Source organism: Topomyia yanbarensis, chromosome 1, assembly GCF_030247195.1.
Source record: "Topomyia yanbarensis strain Yona2022 chromosome 1, ASM3024719v1, whole genome shotgun sequence".
Taxonomy (NCBI): Eukaryota; Metazoa; Arthropoda; class Insecta; order Diptera; family Culicidae; genus Topomyia; species Topomyia yanbarensis.
In genome coordinates this window covers 212,237,236-212,257,167 of record NC_080670.1, presented here as the reverse complement: position 1 = coordinate 212,257,167, position 19,932 = coordinate 212,237,236, and the positions used below count along the sequence as shown (strand labels likewise).

At 43.6% G+C, this 19,932-nt stretch overlaps 1 protein-coding gene across 2 annotated transcripts in view; it reads right to left on the bottom strand.

Moving 5' to 3' along the window:
* Window positions 1-2,100: 2,100 nt before the first annotated feature.
* LOC131691537 (probable G-protein coupled receptor B0563.6) overlaps window positions 2,101-19,932 on the bottom strand; it is a 136,604-nt gene continuing 118,772 nt past the window's right edge. For both annotated transcript variants that reach the window (XM_058978049.1, XM_058978043.1), the window contains exons 4-9: window positions 4,791-4,940; window positions 4,464-4,708; window positions 4,214-4,406; window positions 4,051-4,145; window positions 3,838-3,990; window positions 2,101-3,246 (exon numbers count right to left, since the gene is read on the bottom strand). In XM_058978049.1, coding sequence (XP_058834032.1) covers window positions 2,944-3,246; window positions 3,838-3,990; window positions 4,051-4,145; window positions 4,214-4,406; window positions 4,464-4,708; window positions 4,791-4,940 — 1,139 coding nt within the window. In that variant the 3' untranslated portion in view covers window positions 2,101-2,943. The remainder of the gene's footprint in view (window positions 3,247-3,837; window positions 3,991-4,050; window positions 4,146-4,213; window positions 4,407-4,463; window positions 4,709-4,790; window positions 4,941-19,932) is intronic.

Here is a 19,932-nt window from a genome sequence, read left to right as displayed (position 1 = left end):
TTGCCAGCTGCTCAATTTGGAGACTTTAGAATGTCGTCGTAGTATCCAGCAAGCTACTACCTTGGTGAAAATCTTAAATGGAGAATCTGATGCGCCTGAACTGCTGTCCCGCTTGGATTTCCGAGTAGTGAGGAGAACACGAGATACATCATTATTATTGCCGAGGGTCCATCGGACATCTTTTGGATTCCATGAGCCACTGTCTTCAATGATTCGAACCTTTTCTCGTGCTGACACTGCCTTTGAGTTTGGTGACTCCTCGAAAATATTTGCAAGCAATTTAAGAAGATTGCGTTTACTGTGATTATTATGTGTATTAGTAATAAGAAACCTGACATGTAATTTTACTTGACTTTATACTTTAACCTTACGAAAAGATAGTGGTTTTTAGTCCATTTGAGGGTGGCGCCTGGTAGGAGGAGGCCAACTCAAACGGACTTTTTCCCACTCGAATCATTTAAACTATAATATCCGATGATAAATAAATAAATAAATAAATAAATAGATAAATAAATAAATAAACCAGTCCGGAACCGGTTCGGACTTCTAGAATGAATTTTAGCTCAAATGCATGAACCGATAGAGTCGGAATCGGTTGTTTTCTTTGAGCAAGATCCATGCTGAATCCATTCAGGATTTCGGATAGTTTTTGAGATATCATGTTCACCGCGACGGTACTTTTCAAAAAAAAACCATTCCGAGATGATTGCGTTTAAAGTTTGGTGTTAACTTCATTCGTGGAAGAACCAGCGCGCTGCAAATAACTGTAATTTAAAATCTAGCGCTCCGATCTGGATGAAATTTCGCACAGATATTTTCAAAAGTATATTTAGTTTAATCTTTGTATATAACCCTACGGGCAGATCACTCTAAGAATGTATAACAAATTTCCATCAAATTGAAAAAAATACATTTAATTTCCATTTTTGCATCAGCTTTGCACTGCCTCGCAGAAAATTTTGTTTAACAAACGTCCTACGCTGATCCACTTCGTTCGACGTTTTGTTAAATGTAGGGCAAGTTTTTCTGTAGGGTTTTGACGTCTTACACGCAACGCAAACAACATTGCACGCAACGCAAAAATATTGCACGCAACGCAAAATACATTATGAATTTCTATTTTGATGGAAATAAATGCATTTATTTTCGCTGATTTTTAAAAATGCATCACAAGTGATCTGCCCCTAGATATAACCCCTTAATCATGGATGTCTGTTTTCTGTGCCAAAACTTACCATTATCCGACGTTCGTTAAGACTTTAGTGTTCTTGTTCTACCATATTTACTCACAATTTCACACTTTCCTTCATTCGTATTGGTGAACCACCATGTTAGAGAAACGCGAAACACAAGTCTATTTCAGCCGCCAGAAAATTTGTCTAACTATTAAACTCGCCTTTAAATCACATCTGCAAATTGCATTTGTTCCTGGGGGCAATCAGCACTAGAGCACTCTAGTTAGAGTGTGGCCAAGAGGCCATGACGTATCCAAACGAACATAAAATTTGACGTATTTCTATTGTGTATATCATGTTCGTTTGGATACGTCATGGCGTCTTGGCCACACTCTAACTAGAGTGCTCTAATTAGCACAGGCGAGTCTAGTAAAAAGTCAAAATATTCAATTCGCCTGACAATGCTCGTTCACTTTTTTTGACTGGGAATCCAGAAGGTGCCCGCAGTCAAAAAAGGCGGACGAACGTATAGTCAGGCGAATTGAATATTTTGACGTTTTACTCTTCTCGCCTGTGCTATTTGCCCCCAGGAACAAATGCAATTTGCAGATGTGATTTAAAGGCAATTTCAATACTTTTGAAGAAGTACAAAAGCAATCTACACGGTATGAAAAACCAGCATCGTCAACTTTTGGGCGTATAGCATAGAAGCGACCTGAGAAGCCAAAAAAAAAATGCTTCAAAATCGTTCAACAAGAGTCCAACGATGGACATCTGTTGAACAGTTTTATGGGGGAATCGCAATCACCCGGGACATCCAACTACAGAAAGATAGGTGTACCATGAGCAGCAAACAGTTACTTCCTGTCGTACCTTATCTTACTCAATTCAGAACATTTCGCAATTGAAAACACACATCGGGCCATGATTTTATTTCGATCAACATTTTATTTGTGACGAATCGAAAGACCACCAGTTAGTGACGAATCTGCGAGTTTCTTTTTATTACTTGTATATTCTAACACTAGTAATTACATCGTAGTAGTCCGTTAATGGAGATGGAGCTCAAAATATTTACAGGTTGCTGTTCACTTTTTCAGTTTCATCAAGTTTTACTCAAATCAGCTTCAGTTCAGAATTTGATTCTGGACCGTTTCACAAGCTTTAAACGACCTTCTACTCACTCCATTATCGATCAGATTTCTGACTAGATCTAGGTTTTGTTTTTGTTTTCATATGCGACGAAATTATAGGAAATGGCACATTAAATACGCTTAGCTTCGAGACTTGTCCGCCGATATCCGCGTTGCTTCTTTAGGCATGAATGTATATAAATATATGTATACGTAGAAGATAAAACTTTTCTTCTCTGTTTTTTCTCTCTCTCTCTGCAACCCTCAAACTGCTAATCATATAAATCATCGTATAGCTAACACGAGCAGGTCATTCGTTTTGTCTCTCAGCCAGTATCGATTTCGCACCAAGTACGAGACAACTATTTACATATCGTTAATCTTTTTGTTTTTCCCCCTCTTCAACCCGAGCGCGTTAGTCGAATTTGTTTTATCGTTTCCAGTTTCCTTCTGAAGCCACGTGCTTCGTTGCTTTATTTGTACGACTAAATATTGTACGGCCTGCTCGGATAGAATCACACATTCACCGGGCGACTAAGATCATTCCCATACCCACCAATGCTGGACAGGCTGCCGCTTCTACTGCGGCTGACAATCGAGGAACAGCCGTCGCCACCGGCATTGGTGGCGTAATATCAGATACTGCTCGAGCGCCCGTTAGCGGTACAGAATCCGGAAGTGGTCGGCGTCGTTGCCGTCATCGTGATTTGCGTCACCTGCGTCAGGTGCTGCGGTGTGGTCGATGCAGTGGTCGGAGTAACCGCCAGCAGGTACTGATGCTGATGCTGCTGGGTATGACCGGGTGACTGATGCGGACTATTGTTGTTGGAGGTTGCATGCAGGAGTGACCCGTTGCCGGAGGTACCGTTGGCGATCCGTCGCTTACCGGTCGTGTGCCCATTCAGCATGGTGGCGGTCGAGTGGTGCTTCAGGGGGAACTGGCGAATGAGATATGGAGAAAGTGAGAAATTTTTGCTAGAAATCAATGACTCCAAGAAGAAATAAAACGAAAATGGTTTTTTTTTTCAAAAAAAAAAACGAAGAGATTAAAAAACAAAAATAGAAGCTGAAAAAAAGAAAAATATGAAAGAATGAAAGGTAGGCAATTGAAAAAAAACATGACAACGGAAAAGTAAACGAGGAAGATAGACACAAAAAATATTAACAAAACGAAAACTTAGAAAAACTCTAGTAAGAGAACTGCGGAGAGTAAAACAGCATTTTTGGCAACGTATGCCCCGGCATTGTATGGTAACACGTCCAATGTTATAACGATAGGCAATGTTCGATTGGATTCGTTTTTCGACAGCTAAACGCGAATCCAATCGATCCAAAATGGAGTCTCCGCAGTTCTCTTTCTAGAGTTTTTCTACGAAAACATAATTCGGTGCTAGCTTAGTCCTGTCACTAAGTCAATGTTGGATTCTGATGAGACGAAATCAAAACACAAATTCCATAACTAATTTAATAGAAAACTTGTTTTGCGCTTCTCGTTGTTTCTTGGCTTTCTATTGTTACCCAAACCTTACCTCCGTTCCCCGATTGTAGAGCGGTTTTTCAAACCACGGCCATCGTATCGTTCGGAACAGAGTATTCCGGAAGTCTTCACTGAACAGACAGTAGATGTAGAAGGTGAGCGAATAGTTTATCAGTTCCAGTAGATTCGCCAGGGCTCGGAATAGCTAAAATTAGAAAGAGCCGGGTCAAAAACTAACGATCGCCGCCAAAGTTGTTGCTCACACCTGGAAGGAATAGCTGGACAAATGTTCGGACGAAAGTGTCACGTGCAGAATCGCCATCGGGGAGACACAGATCAGGAAAAGAAGTGAGGTGCTACCTGTACGGATAGAATGAAATACGACAGTCGGTTAGCTGGTGCTAGCGGTCCGGATAAGCATCTCTCACCTAATAGCATCATCAGCCGACGCTCCTCGGCATACTTCCGCGGATCTTCGTCCTTAGTGTTGATCCGGGACAGCGTCATGCGGCGACGCTTATCACAGGTACGGCGATACACGATCATTATCCTTAGGTTAAAGCCGGCAATTAGCACCGTCGGGGCCAACTTGAAGACAATCTCCAATATCACCTTGTAAATCTGTAACAAATTCGATATTCAAGATCCGTTACACCCCGCCGGAAAAGAAGCACTTACCGAATAAAATAACGAATCTAAAAACTTCATATTATCGCGCTTATGATACATTATTGTTCCATCGGATTGTAAGACACATTTAACGATCTCGCCGCGCAGTACCGACGGCAGATAGATAAGGAACGTGAGCACCGCTATCAGCCAGACGGTGATCCGCGGCGGACACATTCGCCGGATGTGGCCCGGGTGACACACGGACACATACCGCTCGATTGTTAGCACCAGCAGCATTATCACTCCGACACCTGTCAAGTAAGTAGACGAATAGAATGGTCAAACCGAACGCTGCAGTTGTTAAGTAAACAACACACAGACACACACACGTACCTAGGCAACCGTTGCCGAGGAACAGCTCGAGGTGGGCCGAGTAGAATGCTTGACCAAAGTTTCGCCATCGGCCCGAGTCCCGATGGATCAGCATTCGCATGCCGAAGGGTATTGCAAAGATAATTGCCAGCAGAGCGGCAGCCGAGTAGCCTGTGCAGAAGAGAAAGAAGTGTGTTTTGTAATTATTATCATTGTACTCATGTGATTGTCCGGTGGTTATGAATGACAAACACAGGACGCATCGCAATTATCATGGCCTACTGTTTGGCACATTGGAATTGGGGCCAATGTCGAAATCCATTTATCCATCCTATATTTATTCAGTGACGAATAAGCGTGGTTCATTTTTTTTTTTGGTTTGTTTGTTTGCCCTTGTATGTAATGTGAGCTTTGGCCCCCAGTCGATACTGCCTTTTGCATAAATCATGGACCATTGCAAATGTGACACAATCAGAATACATCCCATATTCATACTGGTTGTGGAGGACAATGCCAAAAACGTTAACGGCGATTGCAAAGCGAAAGACGCCCTCCTGCAAGCAAGTGCTGCTCCAGCACATTTATCTAGACAAATATAAACAAATTACGCACGACCAGGAGGGTGTCACTCCTGTCATCCTCTATGGAGATATACAGACTTTGACAGTAGTCAACATATGTGGGCCTAGCTGCATCTAGGCCCATGTCGCCTGTGCAATAGCATTGGGTTGTTTTGATTTGAACAAAGGCAGATGTTGGCTAGGACAAAATGGCTGCCTAGCAGGGGGCTGCGCACGACAGTTTGGTCATTCATAACTTTCGTCGTGGTACGCAGTGTTGCTAGTGTCTTATGTTTGTTTTGATAAATCACAATTCTAGAATTTTTTGCATGCATACTGGACGATTCGTGTCAATATCTGAATAAGATATTTTCCGGTAATTTGTGATTATAGTTTTCAGTTTTGTAACGGATTACTTGCGCACACAACAGTCGACAACTTAAGCGCCACTTCCGTTAGGAAGGCTGCCGACGCATGACGATAGTCCGGCCAGAGACTCTATCCACAAGGCGGGTATGTTAAAGTGGCTCAAACACCGTTCTTACTCAGCTAATCCACCGACGAGACCCCAAAACAATAGCCAAACCGAATAAGTTCATTGAGAAAATCTTTCGCGTAAAAATCTAACAATAAAAAAGTAAAACGAACGAACCGCGCACTTTAATCGAGATGGTCATAAACCCTCAGGGAGATAGAGAGAGACACTATAGAGCGGTATAACATTTTTATTTTCCGATGGATGCGTTTTCTAGTCCCGGGACGCTTAGATATAGGTACAATCTTGGCCTGTCTCTCTTAGCTTCTAAACCTGACCTGATAAGATCCAGTTCGATGACGATCGTTTTCTTCCCACGCTGACGATGCAATTTCGGTCGTACTTACTGCTCGCTTAGTGACTCCACGCACGACCATGCGCGTGCAACATATCGCCCAGTTCTGCCTAGCGGTTGACGATTTACCTGGACGACGAGGGTGCCCGTGGGATGGCAATGAGCACGAGAATTTGTCGGACTGTTCTCCGTCGTATACGCCCGGCGGTATGCTACCTGGCGAGGTTCCGTCTTAACGTCTCAGGATGGTGAATTTGGAGACGTTGGATCGGCGCGTAATTACTGCTAGGCGGTGATTGGCTGGCTGGCGGGTTTTCCGATCTGCCCAGGCTGAAGTTGGCTGGGTGGTGCTCCCAGAGAAAAACCCACGTTGAGCGGGTTGCCTACCTGTTCAACGGTTATCATTAACAGAAGTCTCATTTCGCGACAATTACAATTTTACCTGATTTGTATCACTAGGGTTGCGCAGTGATCAATCGGTAGGGGTTTTTAAACATACTATTTCAACCTTTTTGATCAAGAGGGCCTAGAAAAGATCACTGGGTTATACCTACAGCACGTGGTGGCTTTTGTCGTCTACTTACGATCTACCTACAGCATCTGTGCACTAAATATGCTGCTTTCTTAGTCTTCTAACTAGTATTCGCTTCAGTTTTTTAATTATACATTTGCTTCGAATCTTCTCGTGTGAACTTTCTTCAACTTTCAATCTAATATCTTTTGGTCACACGTTTCGCACTTATCCCCAACTGATGGCTTCAGCAATCTCTTTTACAGTGAGAACAAATACCTTTTTGGTATAGTGGCGTGATTCCCGAAACACAAAAGAGTTGCCCATCTCCCTCACTCTGTCTGGCAAGTCTACCCTACGTGATCGTTTAGATCCTCGTTGGAGTTATTCTCTTGGTGGTTCATCGGGTGGAAAAGGCAAAGGAGGGTGAGGTGGAGCCTTACGTGTTAAGTTAAACTTTACCGTGAGCCGCAGTTTTCCTGTTGACGGAGAGATGGCGCAGTAAGCAATGCTGTCAGTGTGATACCGACTGGGATATTCTATCTCGTTACAGTTTGACACCAGGAAATAGTTCATATTTTGTCTTTGGACCAGGAATCAGTTTTTCTCTTCTCACTGAAATCACTAATTAATGAAACAACACAATCATGGCCGAGATCTTCTCTTGATAAGTTACGATTCTTGGTATTATCGATAAAATTTGAAAAAAAACGTCTCTATTAGATTTGCATTATTCAGCTTATTCTTTACATACAAAAGAACGAACACCGACTCTGTTTTTTTTCTTGGCCTGTAGGCGGAGAGAATATTATTTTTAATCGATTCGCGACAGAGAAAATCATGCGTGCATTCCTATTTCTAACGTCAATGTTTACTCAGGATGAATGCGGAAACAATTGAGCATAAACATGAGTTCGATAGCTGGTATATGCGAGAAACCAAAGATATGAAGGTTCCACCTTTGCGAAGTAATTAACTCGAGAAATATCCCAGATCACACATTAGCATGTTTACGATCGTTAAAGAAAGATCCTGGCCAGGGTCTCACGAATAAGGACATTGGGTGCGATACCTCAAACTCTTAAGGGATTTTCTGAGCGGGACCTGACACCACGACATGCTAAATACACCCAAAATAACATGCTTAATGGCTTGGTAACCCTTACCACACACGTATAGTTCACTATCAGTGTGTCCGATATGAAAAAGCGTTTTTTTTCCAACGAGCGCCTGCCACCTCAACAAGTGGTTTAACTCCTTCTCTAGGACGAACCATCAACCGAATTTGTGTCGATAATGCTGCCATTCTTGCAGCAAATGCCAAACTGGAAGAATCTTGTTCCCCGGATCCAGATGGTGTTCCCTCGATTTTTGTCAAAAAGTGCATCAGCGGGCTTCTTGAACCACTTCGGCGAGTCTTCGAGCTATCACTCACTACTGGTACACTCCCTTCCTGCTGGAAAGCAGCGAACATGTTTCCAGTTCATAAAAAAGAAAACAAATCGAACATCGACAATTATCGGGGAATCTCGTGTTTAAGTGCCGTATCAAAACTGTTCGAGTTGGTTGTGTTAGATCCTATTTTCTTTCACTGCAAACACTACATAGCAGATAACCAACACGGTTTCATGCCTAAACGATCGACAACGATAAGCCTGCTCTCGTTCACAACATATGTAATGGATGGAGTCGCTGACGGATTGCAAACAGATGCTATTTACATGGATCTATTTGCGGCCTTCGACAAAATCAACCATGATATCGCAATAGCGAAGCTGGACAAACTCGGCATTCATGGACAACTTCTGCGCTGGTTTCGTTCCTACCTCGATGGAAGGCAACTCCAAATCAGCATTAAGGACTGTCTATCTGCACCATTCTTCGCTACATCCGGCATACCACAAGGAAGCCATCTCGGTCCAGTAATATTCCTCCTCTACTTTAATGACGTCAATATCACATTACAAGGAGTCCGCCTTTCTTTCGCCGACAACATGATTTTTTTTCAACAAATACGGGATAAAACCGATGCCGAGCTTCTTCAGAGGGAACTGGACAGCTTTAGTACGTGGTGTGATCTAAACAGAATGGTTTTGAACCCGAGCAAATGCTCAATCGTTACGTTCACGCGGAAACGCCATCCCACTCAGTTTAACTACCATTTTTTCGGCTCGAGCATTCCAAGACACTCTCACATCAAAGATCTCGGAGTCATCATGGATTCGGCACTAACATTCAAACCACATACGTCATACATCGTGGATAAGGTATCACGACAGCTTGGGTTCATCTTCCGAATAGCGAAAAACTTCAGGGACTTATATTGTCTTAAATCGCTTTACTGCGCGTTCGTCCGCTCAACGTTAGAATATTGTTCTGCTGTTTGGAATCCGAGGCTGTCCAACGCAGGTTCATACGCTTCGCTCTTCGGCATCTCCCATGGCGAAACAGATTTCAGCTGCCGAGCTATGAAAACCGTTGCCAGCTAATACACCTCGATACACTCAGCATTCGGAGGGACTGCTCTCGAGCCCGGTTCGTCTCGGACTTACTCTCTGCCAGAGTGGATTGCCCTACAATCCTCGGACGTCTGGATCTTCAAGCCCGCGTTCGAGCTCTACGTAATAACTCCCTTCAGCGAGTTCCGTTCAGGAGAACCAACTATGGTTGCCAGAGCGCTGTTACCGGACTCCAACGAATTTTTAACAGTGTGGCGACGGCCTTTGACTTCAACACGGACGCGGAATGCGATAAAAGCGAAAATGTTGTCAATTTGAAAATGTAATTAGTTTAAGCAACCACCATTGGGGCCAAGGGGCCTGTTGGTGAAGGTAAAACACATAAACATAAAAGAACTCCTCCAACTCTTTTGATTATACCTTAGGAATCGCACCAGCTAATTCTATGACATAAATAGAACAAGGGTCATTGAACCTACCCTAGAAACCAATAAGCATTATAACGTAGCCTAGTATCTGCTTTATATCTGCATATAGGGCAGTCTTAAAGAGCAGTAGCCCTATATTCTGATATAATGCTTGTAAGTAGGGGTTTGCCCACTATTCGGGTCCTTGTTTGCCCGGCGTACCCTTCTTTTCAAGGCGGCCTACAGAATTTCGAATTTTCGTTTCACAGCAAAAGATAAACAAACAAAATAAATTAATAATTTTACCCACTTTTATTCCTCCACTTCCTGTACTGTGCGCTGCTGGATCTCGTCGATCTGCTGCTACCGTTGGCGGGAAGACGGGCGGTTTCTTCCGACCGGCCGGGACTACAACGGCCGAGTTCTCCCGGAATGGCGTTGGCTGCTCCGGCAGCGGTCCTTGGCGTTTAGCTAGGGAGGTGAGCTTGGCTCCTTTGTTGGAACCTCCCTAGCGACGTTGGCAAATTATCGCCGAATCGACTTGCTCGCCGCAAGCGATCCCGGAAGTCACCGCAGTGCACTTCCCAGGGGGGAACCTTTGTCCGCCCTGCCTCGTTCTTCTTGGCGATTAACTCGGGAGGAGAGTTAGGCTCGTTCGACTGATCCTCCACAGTGAGAACGGTCGGTGTTTTGACTCCTTCTCGTTTAACCGGGGAAGCGAGGGCACTCCTTAGCGATTAGCTATCCCCTTATGGCGAATCAACACCGTACTTACGTGTGCCTGAACCACGGGCCGGCACTTTCGACGGTATAACTTGCCGTCGCACGCGCGCACTCTACCTCACTGGCACTAGTGGCGGAGAACTGTCCCGGAAAAGGATCGATTATTCTGGGCGTCTGTTCACTGCCGTGGTTTGTCACTTTCTGCTGGTCAAAAACTCGATGGCCGCCTTCCGCACTTAACCGTAACAAACTGCCAACCGCCTTCTCGCACAGCTGTCAACGATGAGCAGCATAACCAGTGCACACGAATTTTCGCAAGAGGAGATCGGTAGCCTACCTAAGCCCTATGTTATTAATTCACAAACATAAAATAAAAATTATCTAACCTATCTGTACGAACAAAACCGTTCACAAACGCGAAAATGAACAAAAATTTACAACTAAATGTGAACGGTAGTGAACAGCGGTGAGCATAATTTTACGTAAACAATACACTCTACGGAGTGTATACGCAAAAAAGGGTATATTTCCACCCAGCGCTAAATTGTTACCCTGATGGGTTACATGCTAGTATTATGCCAAAAAAGGCGAAATATTGTGCTATTATAGTTCAGAGATTGACAGCCCGTTTTTGCGTTACTAGCGCTATTATATAGAACGGGCGCACAAATTTCAAATTTGAAGGCGTGATATTGGCACTACTTATGCTATTAGAAAGCTTCAATTTACTAATAATTCAATTTTTGGTCTTTTGACTAAAGTGCCAATACCTTATTTAGGACTGGCGGTATCCAACGGGGAAAAACGATCGGAAATGGTGAGTGAAGCTTAGCAATAATATGAAAAAAAAATCCCCCCAGAGGCGAGATTCGAACTCGCAACCTTTGAGACTCCGGCCCAATGCACTAACCCTTATGCTATCCCTGGGTATGGTGACATCCCAGAAAGAACATATAGAATCAACACAGAACGGCAGCTGATCACCCCAACACATTTGATCTATTAAATTTCCCCGCTAGATACAAAGGCCCGGGTTTTTGTTATCGTCTGATGTCTAATTTTTAGTTCATTACCCATCGTACTTCGGTGGGTGACAGAGCTAATGAAGACTGTCGATTTCTGGTCCCTTGCCCGGTGAACAGAGGTATGACGGGAGTGAATCCGCCCGTTCGAATTAAACTAATAATGATTCTCGCTTTGCAGGCAGGGTACGATCACCGTCGCCAGTGCAGTGGGATAACCATATGTTCTTTCTGGGATGTCACCATACCCAGGGACAGGATAAGGGTTAGTGCATTGGGCCGGAGTCTCGAAGGTTGCGAGTTCGAATCTCGCCTCTGGGAGGGAATTTTTTTCACATGATTGCTAAGCATCACTCACCATTTCCGATCGTTTTTCCCCGTTAGATACCACCAGTCCTTCAATTTACTATCATTTTTCGCAATGGTTTTACAACCATCGCTTACGTTTCCTTTTCGATAACCGATGTTTGAAACCGTAATTAACTCCCTTTGAATGCATTGTAATGAATATTCCTAACAGAATTTCGTTCTCACACGATATGAATACTGGTTTATGAAAATTACCTTTAGTAAGTCTCGAACAAAGGTACCTTGCCTCGCACTTCACGGTAGCTGCTTTTGCGGCCTGTGCTAATATGTACATGTTTGAATGAAATGTAATATGCTGAATATAATTTTCAGGTGGAATCGTATAACGAATAAACCCACAGTATCGCGATAGCATTATATCGGCTTTATATTTGCTCTATAATGGCACTGAATGCCATACGCAAACAACAATGCTGTATTCGTTCCAAGTTGTGTAATGTGAGTGTAGCTCGATGACAGAAATCACGCCATCATTTGCCATGTGTATTGGTGTTCATGAATTTGCAAAATACTCATCAATGCCAGTCAGGTATAAATTGTAAGGAAGGGGCCTTGCGTAAAACCCATGTGGCCGCATCATGACGCGACCGTATCCCTGTGCGAAAAAATAATGTTCTTTTCTGACAATAAATTGTACGAATACTTGTTTGAACTTAAAGGTATAGTTTAGCTGAAATAACAATTGCTACAGAATAGTAAGCTGTCTTATAGACCAAGCATACAGAAGCCATTTTCTCTTTAGAGAGTATGCTGGTTAATTTTTTTGTTGAAAGCAGTGTAAGGCAATCGTTTGTACCCTTCACTTTGTGAATTAAGATTTGATAACAAATCGTTTGCCGTAACCAAAGGTTTCTAGTGACTGCCGAATCTCTCGGAAGTGATTTTGTGTTCCTCCCATGGTTTGCAAAATTTTGCAGTGAAAAGTAATATATTTGATAGGAAATCGAAGATAATTGCTCGGCAGGTCGTTTCTCTTGTTGTGTTATGTATTGGTAGGCAAAAGTATCGTTGGCATAGTGTAATTTGACGTAGTGATTTTATCGTCACATCACAATTATTTTACTATATGTGCGCGAGCTACCAAAAAAATGTTCCCACTTAGCATCGACAGCGCCATCTGAACTTGACTAGTTGATGCAACGATTTCACTGATTCCCAGTTAAACTCATTCCGGAACCGGTTCGGATATCTGAATGGAGTCAGTACCCGGTCAAAAAAAATGCGAACTAAGATCGTCAGGCGATTTTAATAGTTTGACGTTTGACTCAACTCGCCTGTGCTAATTGCCCCTAGGAGCAAATACTATTTGCGAATGCGATTTAAAGGCAATTTCAATACTTAGACGACAAATTTTCTGGCGGCTGCAATGGACTTGGTTGTTTTTGCATTTTTCAAACATGGCGGTTAGTGTTATCCACATTATTCATATTATTTATCTTATTAATTCAATAATTTTTTTATTGTTTTATTCATGTTAATTGTTTCATTTGTTTTAATAATTTTATTAAATTGTTAGTTTTTCCCAGTTCATATATTGTTCAGTTTCTTCATTTTATTAATTCGGTTTAGTCAGTTCTTTTAGTTATTGGATGACAGTTAGCTTGAAACAATTTAGTTTACTCTCTTAATTTCATAACTTTTTTAATATTGTCTGATTTTCATTTGAGCTAATTTGATTTGTTTTATTAATTTGATTTATATGGATCATTCTATCCATTTTATGAATAACTTTTTTTTGTTTCATAATTGTTTTGATTTTTGGTTTGTTTTGTTATTGTTTTTTAATTTATTCAGTTTATTATACGTGTTATACGTGCAGGACTTGAGGCTGTGCTTGTCTCACATATAGTTGCTTGCCAGCTTTGCGTGCGTTTGGCAAATTAATGAATAATACAACAGTTATATGTATGAGAGGTTCTCATCCCACTGATGGGTGGATTATATCGGTTTTATGTATACATGTGTGTATATATGTGTATGTTTTATGTGTGTATATGTACATATAAATGTTCAAAAAATGGTTGCATTATACACGGGATTGTTTTGTAGTGTACATATATAATCTATTAATGTGAAAAACTGATACTTCTGGATAGAAGTCAGATCTTTCTCCAATTACAGCTCCTTGGAGATCTCCAATGGAACAACTTACACAAGTCCAACAGGCAATGACACCAGACTAGGATAAACGGAAGCGCTGAGGAAAACACGGAGTCTATCGGTTCTTTTTTATTATTTCCCCTTTTCTTCCTTAAATAAGCAGGAATTCAAGAAATGTGAATGAGAGTTAAAGGAGACATAAATGGAAGATATGAATGAAGGTAGAAAACTGAAAAAATGGTAAGTTCTAGTACACATGTGTTATGTTATATATACAAATTGAACCATTATAATAAATACACGTCGATTTCCTGCTTAAATGGAATCGAAAGTTTTACTGTAATGTTACAATCCAATTGATACAAACATTACAGTAAGACGGGGCTAGTTGATGGAACGATGACCTCGGAACATGTCTGGCACTGTACACGAAATGGGTCGTCGGAAAGTCAATTGAGCTAACACCTTCCTAAATCCGTGAACCAAGTTATTTGCATGAATGTTTAAATACATGCAAACATCTTTTTTCTGTAAATCACTACCAGCTAGTGGGAGATAGGAAGGTTAACACACACACACACAAATCGTTTGCCGTAACCAAATTGCCTAGGAGTATTACAATAGTGATACAATCGGCCAATACGCATTGTGATCGAAAGATGATTTTTTCCTGTTTATGAATTACAATCACTGTTACTTATCTCCAGTCCCGTTGACCAATGCTCTGCTGCTTGTATAATCTCACTTATCAATTATTTGCTGGATACGGCAATTTCTTAACATAATTAGTTTGATTCTGTCTGACTTAAGGCCATTATTTTTGCGTGACACTGGTGCACCTGTCAATTTATCGATAAATGTGAGTAAACTGTTCAGTTCACTGGCGAAACGTTCAGCTCAATTTTCTGCATAAGAACGGAGTACTGACAAACCTTTCTTACAAAGTCGAATATTTCTAGTTTGTTCGAAAAAAAAGGCTCGCAAGCGCTTATTCCGCGTGTGCGTGCAACTGAACACAGCTTTAGTTGTTTTCTCTTTCGGCATTCTAGTTACATGTCCAGCCAGCTGTAGTCTGCCGTGCTTTATAAGCAATGTGATGGCAGCATGTCGATAACTTGTCTTTGTGCACATCTCTAAGCCAAGGGATTGCAGTTGAATGCACAAACCGCAGAAGATCCCATGTACAACCGCAAACCGCTTTTTATCTCGCGGATATCTGCTTTAACACATGTCACTATTGCCACCTGTGTTCTAAGATATATGAACTCGTCGGCAACCATGTAACGCGTCCATTTACACGTCGGAATCAACATTGTGTAGGCTGCCTGATTTCTGTCGGATACTCAGTCTAATTTTGGCAGCACACAGGCCTCTTCAACTACTCTACGATCGACTAAAATGGTGTCTATGTCAACCGGAAGCCAAGCAGCATGTTAGATCTCGTAATGATAGTGCCGTTCGTTTGCGATCGGAAAAAATTATGTTGCACAAATTTGAAGATTTTCTGGCGGCACAAAGTATCTTAATAATTATTTCACATTCTTGCTCAATATACTGTCCTCTAACACTGGTTCAGACTTTTCCGATTGGAATAATCTGTTAAGTTCATCGATGATCGGTCTACACTACTCTGTCACTATTTGGGATGCAATGTAGTCTCAAGGGTCACGTCTGAGTTTTCATCATGCCGAATAGGCAGTTCAGTTTGTTTGCATACCTACGTTTAATCAAAGAGATTTGTAAAGATGGCTTCTAGGCAGTAAAATGCAAAAACTTTACTTAACCGAATCTTTAATTGAAAGTTCCAAAATTTTAAAACGTCCAAGAATATCTGTTGCATGATAAAATTGTAAAGAATATTGAAGTAATTAAAAAAAACATGAAGTTATCTACAAAAACGCGATTGATAAAAACTTGAAACATTTGTCATTCACGTCAAAGTTATCATCGTTAAAGCTGTCTTGGTGCTCACGATCCACGCTTTCTGTACATGCGGAGCACGATCATAAACTCGCCGGCATTGACATTGGCTTCCTCGCGGATGAAGCTGGCATCCTTGTTCGGGTGTACCTGGATGATTTTTTCGAGTGGCCATTGAGTTGGCGGCAGACATTCGTCCTTGATTACCACAACTCGTTCCGGTTCAATGGTGACCTTGGGGTACTGTTTCGTGGCTCGTGAATGCCGAAGGTACTCGGGATACCACCTTGCCCAAATCCTTTGTGACACGCTGCTTTCGTCCACCCTGATCGGACTTTAGCATCTGGTGGATTCGGTTGAGCTCGTTGGACGCTCCCTTGAATGCGGTGCCGTTGTCGCATTCTTCCTCTGCGGGCGACGAAACGGCGAACGGCAGTCAGAAAGACTGGCGTGGATAGGTCCGAGACCAGTTCGCGGGCGGAAAAAAAACACACGAAGATCGCGATGTATGCCTTCGTCGGTGTACGGTTTCGTATCGGTAATTTAAAGTAGACAGGCCGAATAACGCCGTCTTTATACATCACCGGTTTCAGCCACGTCAACGATGCTGGAAGGAGATTACGTTGGGATATTTTGGACGGCTCCTTGGAGAACATCTTACGTTGGGCAATTCGGCACAATACTAGATCAGGCTCGCGTAGATTAGATGTGGAAAGAGACTCAAACGGTTTGGTCTTCTGGACGGCAGCTCGTAGAGAGTGGAAATATCGCATCCAATACGCGATGGAACGTCGTGGCTTCGTAAAGCTGGAGTAGCGACTGAAAGTGATATCGGTCGGATCGACACCTCGAGATATAAGGTCTGCAGGGTTGGATTCTCCGGGAACGTGCTGCCAGGAGAGCAAGATCCGGTAGTGCATTGAATTGTGGACACTCGGTTTGCCACGAACGTTTTCCTTGATTACCACAACTCGTTCCGGTTCAATGGTGACTTTGGGGTACTGTTTCATGGCTCGTGAATGCAGCTACCGAAGGTACTCGGGATACCACCTTGCCCAAATCCTTTGCGACCCGCTGCTTTCGTCCACCCTGATCGGACTTTAGCATCTGGTGGATTCGGTTGAGCTCGTTGGACGCTCCCTTGAATGCGGTGCCGTTGTCGCATTCTTCCTCTGCGGGCGACGAAACGGCGAACGGCAGTCAGAAAGACTGGCGTGGATAGATCCGAGACCAGTTCGCGGGCGGAAAAAAAAAACACACGAAGATCGCGATGTATGCCTTCGTCGGTGTACGGTTTCGTATCGGTGATTTAAAGTAGACAGGCCGAATAACGCCGTCTTTATACATCACCGGTTTCAGCCACGTCAACGATGCTGGAAGGAGATTACGTTGGGATATTTTGGACGGCTCCTTGGAGAACATCTCACGTTGGGCAATTCGGCACAATACTAGATCAGCCTCGCGTAGATTAGATGTGGAAAGAGACTCAAACGACTCTGGTTTGGTCTTCTGGACGGCAGCTTGTAGAGCGCGGAAATATCGCATCCAATACGCGATGAAACGTCGTAGCTTCGTAAAGCTGGAGTAGCGACTGAAAGCGATATCGGTCGGATCGACACCTCGAGATATAAGGTCTGCAGGGTTGGATTCTCCGGGAACGTGCTGCCAGGAGAGCAAGATCCGGTAGTGCATTGAATTGTGGACACTCGGTTTGCCACGAACGTTCTCCAGCGCGATTGGACCGATTGCAGCCAGTAGAGGACTATCGACGAATCAACCCAGAAGAACACTTCGCACTCTATCTTAAGGGACTTCATCACCTTCTCATATAGGCTAGCCGACAACACGGCGACACACAGCTCTAGGTGCGCAATCGATTGGCAGGTGGCTAACGGTGCGACCGGACGTAGCAGCATGCACCATATGCCTTCTCTGAAGCATCGGAGAAAAAGTGGAGCTGGATGGTTTCAGTCTTGACCTGCGACACGAATCTGGGAATGCGGATTGTGGAGATTGCGTTTAGCGTACCACGGAATTCCTTCCATTCGCCTTGGAGATGCGGAGGTAGCGGACGATCCCCCTTGTAGGAATCTCCTGCGTCGGTCTTCAATGCCCACAGTTCTAGTGGGTCGCAGATCTACGCAATGTAGGGCATGACCTTCCTTTTGGTCAGAACGGGTGCTCCCACACGAGTTCTAGTGTGGATACGAATTGTTCGTCCTGGAGAAGATCATGCAGTGGCAGTAGAGCGAGATCTTCTTGCGGGACTTGCGCAAGGACTTCGGAGGAATTTGATGCCCACTTCTCAGGCCAGCTGATGTAAGCATGGCGGAAACTTCTTAGCGAAGGCGGATTGCGGATTAGACATCGTCAGCTCCCGATAAAAAATCATCGACGTAAAAATTCTGCTTCACAACATCTAGGAGGGTGCGAGTTGCCAGTAATGGCGCGGATGCACAACCGCACGTAACGGTTTGGAGCTCGTACGCTATGAGCGGATCGTCGCGGTTGAAACGCCAGAGAATGCGTTGAAGCGGTCGGTTTTCGGGATGCAGCTGAATCTGTTGGAACATCTTCTCGATGTCGGTTACGATGGCGATCGGGTGTGTGCGGGACCTCATGACGATAGACAACAGGTCCTCCTGGACGACAGGTTCAATGAGCTGCTTATCGTTGACGGAAAATCATGACGATGTTTTACACTACGCTTCGAAAACAATTCGGACCTTCGTGGTTGTGCTGGATTCCTTGAACACAGGATGGTGCGGGAGGTAGCAGTGCGGGTTCACATCGTCTACTGGATCGACGAGCTTCTTCATATGCGTCATTCGTGCGAATTAGTCCATGAACTTGCAGTATGCATTCTTGGTGAGTGGATCACGCTCCAGTCGCTTCTCAAGGCTCAGAAAACGACGTTCGGCGATGGCTCTGGATTCGCCGAGGTTGACTAGCGGATCACGGGTGAGTGGCAAACGAACGAGATAACGATCGAACGAATCGCGAGTGGTGGTAGTAGCGTAAAGTTCTTCACACTGTTTTTTTTTTTCTACGGAATACAGAGAACACGGCTCAACAGCTTCTAGCTCCCAAAACTTCTGCAACGCTTGTTCTAAGCTTCGATCGACAGTGGTTAGATGACAGACGCGGGGAATGGTGGGATGATTGATGGATATCTTCCCCGAAACAGTCCATCCGAACTCCGTCTCTATTGGCAACGGCAATCCCTCTCCCAGGGAACGCTTGCTGCCAGGTTGCAGCTCATGGTTACATGATAGAAATTCGATTAAAACAATCGAACAAGTATTATTTTTACTAAACTTCCGTATAATTCTGAAGAAGTTATATAAAATCCGTAGATTTCACGAGTTAATCCGTAGATTCGTGGAAAGGATAAAAATCCGTAGATCTACGGCAAAATCCGTGGGGTTGGCCACCTTGGTTGGCACGGCTGGATGTTGTTGGCTCGAATCAAAACTTGTCGAAAGTAAACAAAGTTCATTTCATATCGTCAACCTGGCGCCCAGGTGGTTAAATCGTTAGAATTCAAAGGAGTGCTGGAGCGTTGCCAGAAAATTTTTATTTCCAGATTAAATTTTACTAAACTTCCCAGTTAAGCTCAGCCGGAATGCTGGCTTGTTCCAATTCGTATTACGGCTCCGGTGACACAACCGATTCTAGTTAGAATGTTTAAGGAGTACCATTTCGATGTGCCTTAGCCGCATAACCGAGGCCTAGGAACCGAAGCGGCGCAAAGCCGCTGAGGATCTGCCGGGCGATGTGGCCACCGACCCGCCGTCAGAAGCAAGCGAACCTGCGATCCACTCGTTTGCCCGGCTTACTCAAACATAGGGGCTATCCCTAGTTTAAATCCGACTGAGCGGTAGCAAAGTCGGACAGCACGCGCAAAAGCGATGTGGCGTAGCCACATTAGGTGTTGGACACAAAATAAAATTGGCAACGCTAGCAAAATGTAAACACAAATGAACACTCCGGACGAACCTATCGTCAATTGACATTTCGACGAGTTTTGATTAGAACTAATAATATGGGCCCGGTTGACACTCTCAGGAAAACAGAATACACAAATCGTAGCTTGCTGTGATCGTTTCGCATGGACATGATGGGGTCGGATATGTGTACAGTTGACTTTGGTCACTGAACTGCGACAGAAATTTTTGACATCCACTTTGACCTAACTTGCCATTGTTCGATTTGTCTGTACGCTGAAAATCAGCTACGAAGTCAAATCAAAGGTTATGCTT